Source organism: Nesoenas mayeri (genome assembly GCF_963082525.1).
Source record: "Nesoenas mayeri genome assembly, chromosome: 28".
In the NCBI taxonomy this organism is placed as follows: domain Eukaryota; kingdom Metazoa; phylum Chordata; class Aves; order Columbiformes; family Columbidae; genus Nesoenas; species Nesoenas mayeri.
Window position 1 is genome coordinate 579,547 of NC_137558.1, and position 11,869 is coordinate 591,415.

At 66.1% G+C, this 11,869-nt stretch overlaps 2 protein-coding genes across 2 annotated transcripts; one reads left to right on the plus strand and one right to left on the minus strand.

Annotated features, from left to right (window-relative positions):
- Positions 1-12: 12 nt before the first annotated feature.
- Positions 13-4,892, plus strand: BIN2 (bridging integrator 2). Its single transcript, XM_080360649.1, is given in 12 exon segments — positions 13-113; positions 1,106-1,186; positions 1,398-1,452; positions 1,787-1,881; positions 1,980-2,075; positions 2,151-2,258; positions 2,334-2,419; positions 3,232-3,307; positions 3,510-3,592; positions 3,813-4,437; positions 4,439-4,666; positions 4,794-4,892. Coding segments are annotated over 12 exon segments (1,698 nt in total). The 5' UTR covers positions 13-41; the 3' UTR covers positions 4,887-4,892.
- Positions 4,893-7,803: 2,911 nt separating this feature from the next.
- On the minus strand, positions 7,804-11,487 carry DAZAP2 (DAZ associated protein 2). Its single transcript, XM_080360678.1, has 4 exons — positions 11,377-11,487; positions 10,417-10,535; positions 9,633-9,875; positions 7,804-9,053 (listed from the first exon to the last, which is right to left on the minus strand). The coding sequence occupies exons 1-4, from the start codon at positions 11,387-11,389 to the stop codon at positions 8,925-8,927; spliced, it is 504 nt and encodes a 167-aa protein (XP_080216804.1). The 5' UTR covers positions 11,390-11,487; the 3' UTR covers positions 7,804-8,924.
- Between the last annotated feature and the right edge of the window lie 382 nt (positions 11,488-11,869).

The following is an 11,869-nucleotide window of genomic DNA, read 5'->3' on the forward strand; positions in this document are numbered from 1 at the left end:
GCCTCCCGACTTCCTCCGTGGCGAGTGCCGGGGCCGCCGCCATGGCCGAGGGCAGGAGCGCCGGGCTCTTCGCCAGGCAGGTCCAGAAGCGCTTCAGCCGGGCGCAGGAGAAGGTACGGGCAGCACCGCGGCGCTCACAGCACCAAAACCCTTTATTTTCTCTTATCCCTTAATTTGGTCCCCACTGTGCACTAAGGGGGTGGCACAACGGGCAGCGCTCGGCACCCATGGGTGCTCCGGGGTGTTGATTTGGGTGTCGTAAGGTGTTAACTTGGGTTCTTCTGGGTCAACGCCATCGTTGTCCTGCAGCTTTGGCCTCGGTGGCATCTCCACAAAGTCCCCCGAGCTGCATCGGGGGTCTCCAAAGTGGGGTTTTTCCACCCAAAACACCTTCCGAAGGTGTCGGGGGGGCCTCACGCTGCTGGCGCGGGGTCCCTGGGGCTGGCTGGAGGTGACAGTCCCCAGCGGGACCCGGTGACGGAATAACAGCCGCGCAGCCCCATCGGCAGCGCAGGAAGCGAGGGGGAAGGGCTGCGGAAACAGGGTGAATTGCGGCTGTTTTGGGGCCGTTCGGCAGCGTCTCTGTCTCTTTTTCTCCCCCCAAAAATGAGCAGGGGCATCGCCCACTTTGGGGGTGACACGAAGCTCCCCCGCTGAGCCCCCACGCTCCCGGGTTTCCTGGCTCGGGGCTAAATTCGGCTTCTCCGCGGTATCAGCCCCGAGCAGGCGCTTCCCGGGGGCGTCAACCCCTTCCTGGACACCCCAGAGCCCCCATCGTGCTCCTGCCGCAGTTCCGGGGGCACCTTCGGCCTCGCTCCGTCCTCATCCTCCCCAGGGTGGCACCCCGGGCATCGCCGGCACCGCGGCCGCCATCGGGGGTCGAGAGAGCCGAGGGGTGGGTTAACACCCAAAAAGTCGCCGTTTTCCCCTAAAAAGTCAAAGCGCGGAGGCACGTGCTGAAATCTTGCGTTCCCAACCCAAATGCCCACTTGGTGTCGGCTCCATCGGACCCTCGGCACCAACTGAAAGGGGTTTCTGGGGGTTCCCCCTCCGGGGGGCAGCGCCGGGCTGGGGGCTGATGGCTTTTCCCATTTCTCCGCCTCAGGTTCTGCAGAAATTGGGCAAAACGGTGGAAACCAAAGACGAGCAGTTTGAGCAAAGCGCCTACAACTTCCAGCTGCAGCAGGTGATGGGGACGCAGGGATGGGGGGCACGGGGACATCCCCGTATGCCCCGGGGATACCCCCATACACCCTGGGGACACCCCTGTATGCCCTGGGGACACCCCATACACCCCGGGGACACCCCCATACACCCCAAGGATGCCCCCATACATCCCAGGGACACCCCATACGCCCTGGGGGTCCCTGAGCGTCCCCTCCCCGCCTGGTTTGCAGAACGAAGGCAACAAGCTCTACAAGGACCTCAAGGCGTTCGTGGCGGCGGTGAAAGGTACGGGCCCCAAAATGCGCTGGGGAGAGGTTGAGCAGCACCGGGATTGCTCACCCGGAGAACTGGGAATGAATAGTAATAAATAGTAATAAGTAATAATAAATAGTAATAAGTAATAATAAATAATAAATAGTAATAAATAATAATAATAATAAATAATACATATAATGAATAATAAATAATGAATAATAGCTAAATTAATATTAAATAATAATAAATATTAATGAGTATAATGAGTAATAATAAACGTAGTGGCTCATAAGTAACCGTAGATGATGGCAAACGCCGGTAAGCGATTACCGACGGTAACCCACGGCGGTTTGCCCCCGCGCAGTGATGCACGAGAGCTCCCGCAGAGTGGCCGAGACGCTGCAGGAGATTTACAGCCCCGAGTGGGACGGCCACGGGGAGCTCAAGGCCATCGCCGACGTGAGCCCCCCGACGCGGCCCGGGGTCCCCTTGGAGCACTGGGGGGGGTGGGGGGGAATTGGGGTGTTTCACCCCGTTTTCCCCTTTGTGCCCTCCAGAGCAATGACCTGCTGTGGGAGGACTACGAAGCCAAGCTGGCCGACCAAGCTCTGCGCCTGATGGAGAACTACCTGGCGCAGTTTGGGGACTTCAAGGTACCCCGTGTTGGGGGGGAGAGGGGCCGGGGGCCCGATCCTGGCTGAGCCCCCCCACCCCGTCCCATCCCGCAGGAGCGCATCGCCAAGCGGGGCCGCAAGCTGGTGGATTACGACAGCGCCCGGCACCACCTGGAGGCTCTGCAGAGCGCCAAGAAAAAGGATGAGGCCAAGATCGCCAAGGTGGGACCCCCCCCGGCGCGGCCCCCCCCATGTCCCACCGTGTCCCCAAAGCCACAGCCCCTCCCGCCCCCCCAGGCCGAGGAGGAGTTCAACAAAGCCCAGGCGGTGTTTGAGGATCTGAACAGGGACCTGCGGGACGAGCTGCCGCTGCTGTACGGCAGGTACCGGCTGTCGCGGGGCTGGGGACACCGCGGGGCTGGGGGTGTCACAGGTGGGGGGACATCGCAGGGCTGGGGGTGTCACAGGTGGCGGGACATCGTGGCATTGGGGGTGTCACAGGTGGGGGGACATCGCGGGGCTAGGGGACATTGTGCAGCTGGGGGACCACATGGGGTTGGGGGACATCCAAAGGGCTGGGGGACACCGCAGGGATTCAGGGACAGCCCAGGGCTGGGGGCCATCGCAGGGACGATCCTGCCCCAAAGCCGGTGGCACCTGCAGCCCCCGCTTTGGCAAAGGGGCAGCCCCCTCCCGAAAAGTAAAACGTCCTCAAAACCTGTTGGCTGGGACAAGGGACCCTGAACCCCCTCCCCAGCTGCCATGTCCCCCTGAACCCCCCCCCGCTGTGTCCCCCTGACCCCCCCGCTGTGTCCCCCTGACCCCCCGGCCGTGTCCCCCTGATCCCCCCGCCGTGTCCCCCTGACCCCCTCCCGCCATGTCCCCCTGACCCCCCGGCCGTGTCCCCCTGACCCCCCCGCTGTGTCCCCCTGACCCCCCTCCACCGTGTCCCCCTGACCCCCCCCCGCCGTGTCCCCCTGACCCCCCCGCCGTGTCCCCCTGACCCCCCTGCCGTGTCCCACTGACCCCCCCCCACCGTGTCCCCCTGACTCCCCCCCACCATGTCCCCCTGACTCCCCGCCGCCGTGTCCCCCTGACCCCCCCCCCGCCGTGTCCCCCTGACCCCCCCCCGCCGTGTCCCCCTGACCCCCCCCCACCGTGTCCCCCTGACCCCCCCCCGCCGTGTCCCCCGCAGCCGCATCGCCTGCTACGTGACCATCTTCCAGAACATCTCCAACCTGCGCGACGTCTTCTACAAGGAGATGAGCAAGGTGGGGGGGCAGCACCCCGAAAACCCCATGACCCCCCCCCCCGCCGCGCTTCAGCTCCACCGCTGCCGGCCACCGGCCTCGCGTCATCTTAGTTGATGTAATAGCGCTGCCGTTGAGTTAATTCAGTACCGCAGAAGAGGTGGCAGTGGCGGGTGGCACCGGGGGCCCATCTGATGGGTTTCTGTGCCCCCCACCCCGGCAGCTGAACCGCGACCTGTACGAGGTGATGAGCCGGCTGGAGCAGCAGCACTCGGGCAAGGTCTTCGTGGTCAAAGGCGTCTCCAGGTGAAGGAGGGACAGGGTGGGGGGTCACGGTGACCAGTGTCCCCCCCACACCCCAAAAAGCAGCGGGGGGATGCAGTCCCAGGCTGGGGGTGCAGGAGCACGTCCCGGCACGGGCCTGAGGACGCTCTGGTGGTGCCAAGTTGATGAGTTTGCCAATTGTCCCGGGGGTGACATCACGGTGTCCCCAGGGTGACGGGACATCCCCCCCGTCCCCCCGCAGCAGCCGCCGCTCGCTGGTCATCTCCTCGCCCGTGAGCCCCCCGGCCATGGTCCCCCACCCCGGGAAGTCACCGGACTGGCCGCCCGCGCTGGGAGCGGAGGTGACACCGACGTCCCCCGGGACAGGCAGCGGCGACGCCGACACCGTCTCCAACGGGGACCTGGGTGTCACCGTCCCCGGGCCCCCGCCAGCGTCACCCACCAGCGCCGGGTCCCTGTCGGAGACGGCGTCGGTGTCCAGCGAGGAGGCCCTGGAGCCCGTCACCGTCCCCAGAGCTCTGTCCCCAGAGCCGGGGACGCCGGTGACAGCCGTGGAGCTGGGGACGCCGGTGACAGCCGTGGAGCCGGGGTCACCGGTGACAGCCGTGGAGCCGGGGACACCGGTGACAGCCGTGGAGTCGGGGTTACCGGTGACAGCCGTGGAGCCGGGGACACCGGTGACAGTCGTGGAGTCGGGGTCACCGATGACAGCCGTGGAGCCAGGGAATCGCTCCTCTGGCCTCACCGAAAGCCGAGGTCCGGAGCCGGCAGAGGCCACCAGTGGGGAGCAGGGGGGACCCGAGGACATCGCCACGTCCCTGACGTCCCTGATTCTGTCCGAGGCCATCGTGCAGGCGGCCGGTACCCGCGTCCCCGCAGCCACCGCAGCCAGACAAAGCCGCCACACGGGACCCCCATCAGCCGGATGGCGCGGCCACCGACGCTGAGGGTCCCGAGGAGCCGCTGTCCCCCGCCCCGGGCGCCGTCCCCCCCGGTGTCACTGGTGCCGCGGCCTCGGGGTCCCCGGTTGAGCGCGGCGGCTCCCGGGGGGACGCGGAGGTGACGGAGCTCGAGCCGACAGCGCCCAAAGCTCAGGTGAGGAAGTTGTGGTGCCGGGAGGGGACACGTTGTGGGGGGGACGTCACCCTGACCCCCCGGCCGGCTCAGGCTGTCCTGGCTCTGGTTTAAGCACAAATTCTCCGTCACCCCCGTGTCCCCCCAGGAGCGAGACCGTATCGGGGCGGCGGAGCCGGACACCACCCAGGACGCCCCCCTGGCAGCGCCCCCCCCCAGCGAGACCCTCACCCACCTCTGAGCTCCGCGCCCGCTGCGCACAACGCGGATTTACGGTGCCACGGGCAGATCGTTCTGTTTAACCACAACCCCAACGCGCTTGCCCGCCCAAATAAAGGCAGAAACGTGCTGAAATGGGGCAGAAACGCCACATTCCCTCCTGGAAACGCGCGGCACCGGGGGCCCCGGGTTTGGGTTTGGGGGTTGTCACCCTGTCCCCCAACCCCCGGCGCCGCTGCTTCGCGGTGACTCAGGGAAAAGGCACCGAGCCGGTTTTGCCGGCACCTGGAAAACGTGCCGCCGTTTCCCAACCACCCATTTCCCCCTCCCCGCGCCGCGAACCCCCCGCACCGAAGCCAAAACCCGTTGCCGACGGTCGACAGTGGGTGCCGGGCCGGATCCCCGGCCAGTGAGGGGTTAACGGGGCGGCGGGGGGGGTGGATTTCGGGGTTTTATGGTTATTGCAGCCGAACTGGAAAGGTGAGGCAGGAAAAGGGCAACGCCTGCGCCCGGCCCCGCGTGGGGCGCAGCCGCCCAGCGCCGCGCTCCGCGAGGTCCCGGGACACCCCAGCTCCTCCCCCGGGACTCGGGGGGCTCGGTTGTGCCGGCACGTCGCGGCGGTTTGGGGTGAAGGTGAAACGTGGGCGCTCGGCCGGGGGTTCCGCTTGGATTTGGGGGGTGGGAAAGTCGGGATCTCGCTGCGGCGGGAGGCGGAAAAGCCGGCGGGAAAGTGGGGTGGGGGCGGGGAGGAAACGCGGCTGGGGGGGATGGGGGGGGGTGGGGGGGTGGTTGTCCCGTCATCTGTCCGCTGGGAATGGGAATGGCGGTGGGAATGGGATTGGGAATGGGGGTGGGAATGGGAATACAGATGAAAAGGGGGTTTAGGGATGGGAAAGGGGGTGGGAATGGGGGTGGGAATAGGGCTGGAAATGGGGCTTGGGAATGGGATGGAACTGGGGTTTGGGAATGGAATGGGAATGGGGTGGGAATGGGAATACAGATAAAATGGGGTTTGGGAATGGGAATGGGGTGGGAATGGGGATTGGAATGGGGGTGGGAGTGGGAATAGGGCTGGAAATGGGGTTTGGGAATGGAATAGGACTGGGGTTTGGGAACGGGACGGGAACAGGACGGGAACGGGACGGGAACAGGACGGGAACAGGATGGGAATGGGATGGGAATGGAATGGGAACGGGATGGGAATGGAATGGGAACGGGATGGGAACGGGACAGGAGCGCGGCTGCGTCCCCGGGGCTGCGGGGCGGGAGCTGCGGGGGGGTTGGGCGCGGAGCGTTTCTCTGTGTCGGCTCTTGAGCAACTCGGCTCTTGGGCAAGAATGAGGAAGACGATGATCTTTTTGTCGTCACTGTTTTACCGCCCCCGCGTCGCTCTGCAGAGCACGTGCGGACCGGGGCGGGAGCGCGTCCATCTGTCCGTCTGCCCATCTGTCCGTCTGTCTCCGCCACTCCCGGAGCCTCCGACCCGCACCCGCTGCACCACACCAGGTGATGCGCACACCGAAACACCCAAATACCCCCGTATCCCGGGTTTGCTGCGCTGGGGGCTCATCCCGCGACCCCCGGGGCTGGACCCGCACGGGGGCGCACGGGGGAACCGTCCCGCTCCTCGGTGACGCTGCGTGGCCCGTGCCCAGCGCCGCCCGCACCACACGCTTTTGGGGGCTTTCACCGCTTTTCCGTCCGTCCATCTTTTGTCTGCAGCGGCAGCACCAACCTCAGCCCCCAACGGGCACATTGGAGAGGATTTGGGGGCAATTCAAAGCTCTTGAAGCTCGGGAGCGAATCGCAGCGCCGGGGGCTGGTTTTCCCTCGTCACCCCGATAAAACCTGACGGGACCTGGTGTGGGGATTTATCGCTTTTCTTCCTTTTATGGTTAATTTATACTTTTATTTGACTCTGAAGGAGCAGGAGCCGATGCGATGGAAGGAGACCAGCCCGCCCTGAGCGCAGGTGAGACCTCCCCGTGCCCCAACCAGCTAAGCCTGGCTCAGCTAAGCCCGGCTCTGCTAAGCCCGGCTCAGCTAAGCCCAGCCTAGCCTCACCGATCTCCTCCTCTCCGGCGGGCGGATGAAGAGGAGCTGACGACGCCCTCGCTGAAGAAGGCCCAGACCCCCCCTCTCCACGAGGACGCCAACACCGCCGTCATCGCAGGTGGGGCCGGTCCCGGGGGTCCCGCCGCTCCCATCGAGTTCAACTGGGTTAACGGCGGCTTTTCTCCCCGCAGTCGTCATCACCCTGGTGTTCCTCACGCTGCTGACCGTGCTGGTTGTCATTGTCACCTACCTGTACCGGAACAAGGGCACCTACCTCACGTACGAGGCGCCGGCGGAGCCCGAGCGGGCGCTGCCGCTGGACGACGCTCCGGCCAGGGAGAAGGAGGAGTATTTTATTTAAAACCACCCTCCGCAGGCTCCAGTTCCCCCAGTTCCCCGCAGTCGTGGGTCTATAAGCTGCTTTTTTTCCTTAATTTATTAAACCAACCGTGGAAGGAAAACTCAATGGACGCGGATTGGGGAGCGGGGCCGGGGGGGACGCGCCCGTCTGCTCCCTGCGGTGCTTTACAACGCACCCCAGGGACAAACAGCTTGAAAAGTCGCTTGGCTTATCTTTTCCTCCTTATCTCCCCAAACCACGGGTTCTAATGCGGATTGAGGGCCGGGGGCTCAGCGCAGCTGATCTGGAGCTGAGGGTGAGCACGGGTGTCAATAATGTCACAGAAGTCAATGGGGGGCACAGAAAGTCCCGTCGTAGCCCACGAACCGGAGACGGTCGTTCTGCCCCGATCGGCGCCAAACCTGGGGCGGATCCGAGTTCGCTTCGTCCGCTAAGCCGGGCTTAGCGCCGACAAAGACTCGGGGCGGTGGCAAAACCTTCGCGAGGTTCCTCCTTTAAATCAAACCTGAGAAAAACACCACCAAAAGCCCGGCAAAGGGGGAAGTTCCCAAAGCGGCGGCGAAGAGGAACTGAGCGAAGCGCCGGGCGGGGCCGCGGCGCCGTGGCGCGGGTCAACGCAAACCGGCACCGGCCTCAAACTTTCAAAATAGTCTTTATTCTACTTCTTTTTTTTTAGTATAAAAAAATCCACAAGTTAAGTGCACCACAGTGTGTACAGAGACGTGATGCTGGACCTCGGTAACAGTCAGTCGCATGGTTAAAACAGAGACGAGACGCGGACGCAGACTAAACCCAAACCTCCCGATAAAATAGAGTCAAATCTCATCTTTTTCTTTGTAAAACAAAAAAACCCCCAAAACGCTGAGGATCCCTGAAATATTCTTCTGAACCCTACTAAGACTTCGTGACGGCCGAGCCGGTTTTAACTCCTAAAGCCGGGCAGAGTTAACTTGCGGCGGTTGGAGTCGCTCCCTGCCCTGGGACGGACGCGACCGGCTCCTCCGCTCCACCAGCCCCAAGGAGTTTTGGTGTCAGAACACCGGGTTGAGTTGGAAAAGAAACAGCAGGAGTTTGTTTATTAAGCAGCGTTCGGAAGCCTCGTTAGCCTGGGATGGCGCGGCGTGGCGCTGGACCGAAGCGTGGCCTGGAGCGGCTCGAGTGCGCAAGGAGCCCAGAGCACCGGGAGCGGAGGACGGAGGCGGCGCCGGCCGCGCTGCGTCGCGGGGGAGGACGGGCCGGGGGCCGGGGGAGGGAAGGGCGCCCGAGTGCCCCCCCCGGCTCCCGGGGGTCACTTTGTGTCGTTTGCACCCTTTTCGGGCGGTTCGTGGCGCCGGGTCCAGCGCAGCGGCGCCCGTGGCCGATGGAGAACGGCTCAGCGCCACGGCGCTCACCGCGGCAACGCCGAGAGGCCGGGCTGGCGCTAATTCGGTGAATGAACCCCCCCGCCCTTCCCCGTTGGGGCCGAGGTGCCGCTGTCGTTACCGGAGCTTCGTTAAAGCGCCCGCGGGGCCGGGCGCCCCCGTCCCGGGAACCGCAGCTCGGGGTTAATACGGACTAAAGCGGTTACGTGGTGAGAAGTGCTGACGGTACGTGGTTTTCCTTAGAGAAACGTCGCCCCCCCGGCCCCCGGCCCCTTCTCCTCCTTCACCAGATGGTGTAGCCGCCGTCCGAGCCGCCCAGGAAGAAGTTCCCCTTGCGCTGTGTCAGCAGGACGTTGGCCCCCTGCATGACGGCCAGCTGGGCACTGCTGGGGGGGCAGCCGGGGGGCGGCGGCTGAAACACAAACAGGACGGGCCCAGGTTGGGGACACGGAGCCACCGTGACCCAGAAACCCCCCCGCGACGTCCCCGCCGCTTGGGACCCAGCGAAATGGGCGCAACACAGGCTGGGGGCTGGTGGGAAACGCTGGGTGTCCTGTCCGTGCTGGGCTAAGCCCGGCTTAACCCGGGGTTTGGTCCCCATGGAGGGGCCTAGAGCAGGACCTGGACACGGCCAAAAGTGAGTAATCTGGGGGGGCAGGAACGTCCCACAGCCCCATGGGTGGGAAATCTGGGGGGCAGGAACATCTCACAGCCCCACGGGTGGGAAATCGGGGGGGCAGAAACATCCCCAGCCCCATGGGTGGGAAATCGGGGGGGCAGGAACATCCCCAGGCCCACGGGTGGGAAATCGGGGGGGCAGGAACGTCTCACAGCCCCGGAAGCCCCACGCTGGGCCAGCAGTGGCCACGCGGTGGCTTTGCCGCCCCCAGGGCCGCCCGCCAGCCCCGCGGCTCCAGAGCCACAACCCGAGCAGGATGAGGAGCCCTCAGCGTGCGAACAGGAGCCCGCGCTCCCCCAGGCGTGTACTCACGGGGATGCTGGCGGTGCCCCCGGCGCCAAACCTCGCTCCGGCGTCAAACCCACCGTCCACCAGCACCGTGGAGCCCGGCGGATAAACCGGCCCCACCGGGTAATAGGCCACGGGCACCGAGGAGCCGATGGGCCCCACGGCCACCGACTGCGCCACGGGCAGGAACACGGAGGCGCTGGGATACGCCGCGGACATGGTGGGGACGGTGGCGGCGCCCAGGGGCACGAAGCTGGGCCGGTAAAGCTGGGAAAAGGCACAAAACAGAGCGTAGAGGGTTGTTATTCTGCACCCCACGTGGACCCTCACCCCCCACCCCCCGACCCCAGCCCCACACAGACCCTCACCCCCCCGCCCCAGCTCCACATAGACCCTCACCCCCCCCCAGCCCCACACAGACCCTCACCCCCCCCCCAGCCCCACATAGACCCTCACCCCCCACCCCAGCCCCACATGGACCCTCACCCTCCCCCACCCCAGCCCCATGTGTTAGATTTGGGGCTGGAAAAAGGACATTTTTTCCCCGTTTTTGGAGCGTTTTCCCCCACTCCAAGCAATCAATGTTACTGTCAGTGTCTTTTCCGGTGACAAACGAGATGAATTTGTCACCCTGACTCCACGGGGACGTTTGAACGGCGTTTACACGTCAAGCGGGTGATTCGGGGCAGACCGGGGGACCAGCGCTGCCCAGCAAACGAGCCCCCCAGGCAAAAAGCACCCTCCAGCTATAAGCTTTGGTGGATATAAGCTTTGGTTTCGTTCAGGAGGGTCCCGGGGGGTCCCGTACCTCGGAGTAGGCGGGGGGCGCGTCGCTGTAGGGCGGCGGCTGCAGCGGCAGGGCCGGGGGGTACACGGCGGGGGGGCCGGGGGGCTGCACGGGGTAGGACGGCTGCGGGGGGAACTGTCCTGCGGAGACAAATGGGGGTTCGCGGTCGTTCATCAGCGCGGGCAAAGCCAAAGCAACGGTAACGAGTCGGATCGTTCGGGGAGCCCGACGTCTTAGGAAGGAAACGAACCCCAATGGTACCCCCCCCCCCCCCCCCCGGCTCTCCATGGTTTGGGGGCAAGGGGGGCGGCGCTGGGGGGGTTGTCCCCGCCCCCCCCCCCCGTGATGAGGGGGCTCCCCCGCTCCAACCCCCCCATGGCACCCAGGGGGTCCCCGGGGACACCCAGGGGCTCTGTGACATCATCCTGGGGGGGCCCCCTATGACATCACCTGGTGGGGTCTCCCCACTATGACATCAAGTAGTGCGGGGGGGGGGTGTGTCTCCCCCCTATGACATCACCCGGGGGATCCCCTGTGTCACCGGCGGGGGGTCTCTCCCACCTCAGCGCCCCCCCCCAGCTAACAGGGTCCCCCCTTACGTCACGCGTGGGGGGGTCCGTCTCCCTTCACCCAGCGGGATCCCCTATGTCACCCGGGTGGGTTTCCCCCGCCCTCCCCGCTTACGTCACGCCGAGGTCCTCCCTACGTCACAGCCCCCCGTACGTCACCGGGGGAGGGGGGACGGGGGGGAGGCCACTCGGCGCTCACGGGGTTAAGGCCGGGCCGGTCGCCATGGCAACGCGCGCTCCCGCCCCCCCCGCCCCGCTCCCATTGGCCGCCCGGCTCGCGCGGTCACGCGCTGCGGCGCCGCCCTTAAAGGCGCCGCGTCCCGGGCCGGCGGGGCGGGAGGGCGGGCGGGGGCGCGGCGCGGGGGGCGCTGGCGGCGCGGTCCGGTCCGGTCCGGTCCGGTCCGGTCCTTGCCTTTGCCGTTCATGGCGGGTGGCGCTGGCTCCGGGGCGGCTCCCGCTCTGCCCGCGCCGCGCGCTTCCTGCTCGGTGTCACCGCGGCGCTGCGGGCGGGGCGGGCGGGGCGCGCGGGGCGGGCCGGCGGGGGGCGGGGCAGGAAGCGGGAGCCGCGCGCAGCCGCTGTCGCGCGCGGGGGCGGGGCCGCGCCGGCCTTAAAGGGGCCGAATGAGGAGGGGTCCCCAGGGCTTGAGGGAGGGCAGGGGGGCCTGAGGTGACGCCTAGGAGGGCCCCGGGACTGAGGTGGGGCCTTAAGCAAGGCCTAGGGGAGGGGTCTAGATCGGCCCTAGAGGTGAAGTTGCGGGGGGGGGGTGGGGTCCCTACAGAGGGCCTGGGGTGGCCTGGACAGGGCCTGGGGTGGCCTGGACAGGGCCTGGGGTGGCCTGGACAGGGCCTGGGGTGGTGGGGAGGCCCCAGGTGGGCTTAAGTGGGTAGTGGTGTAGTCCCTGGTG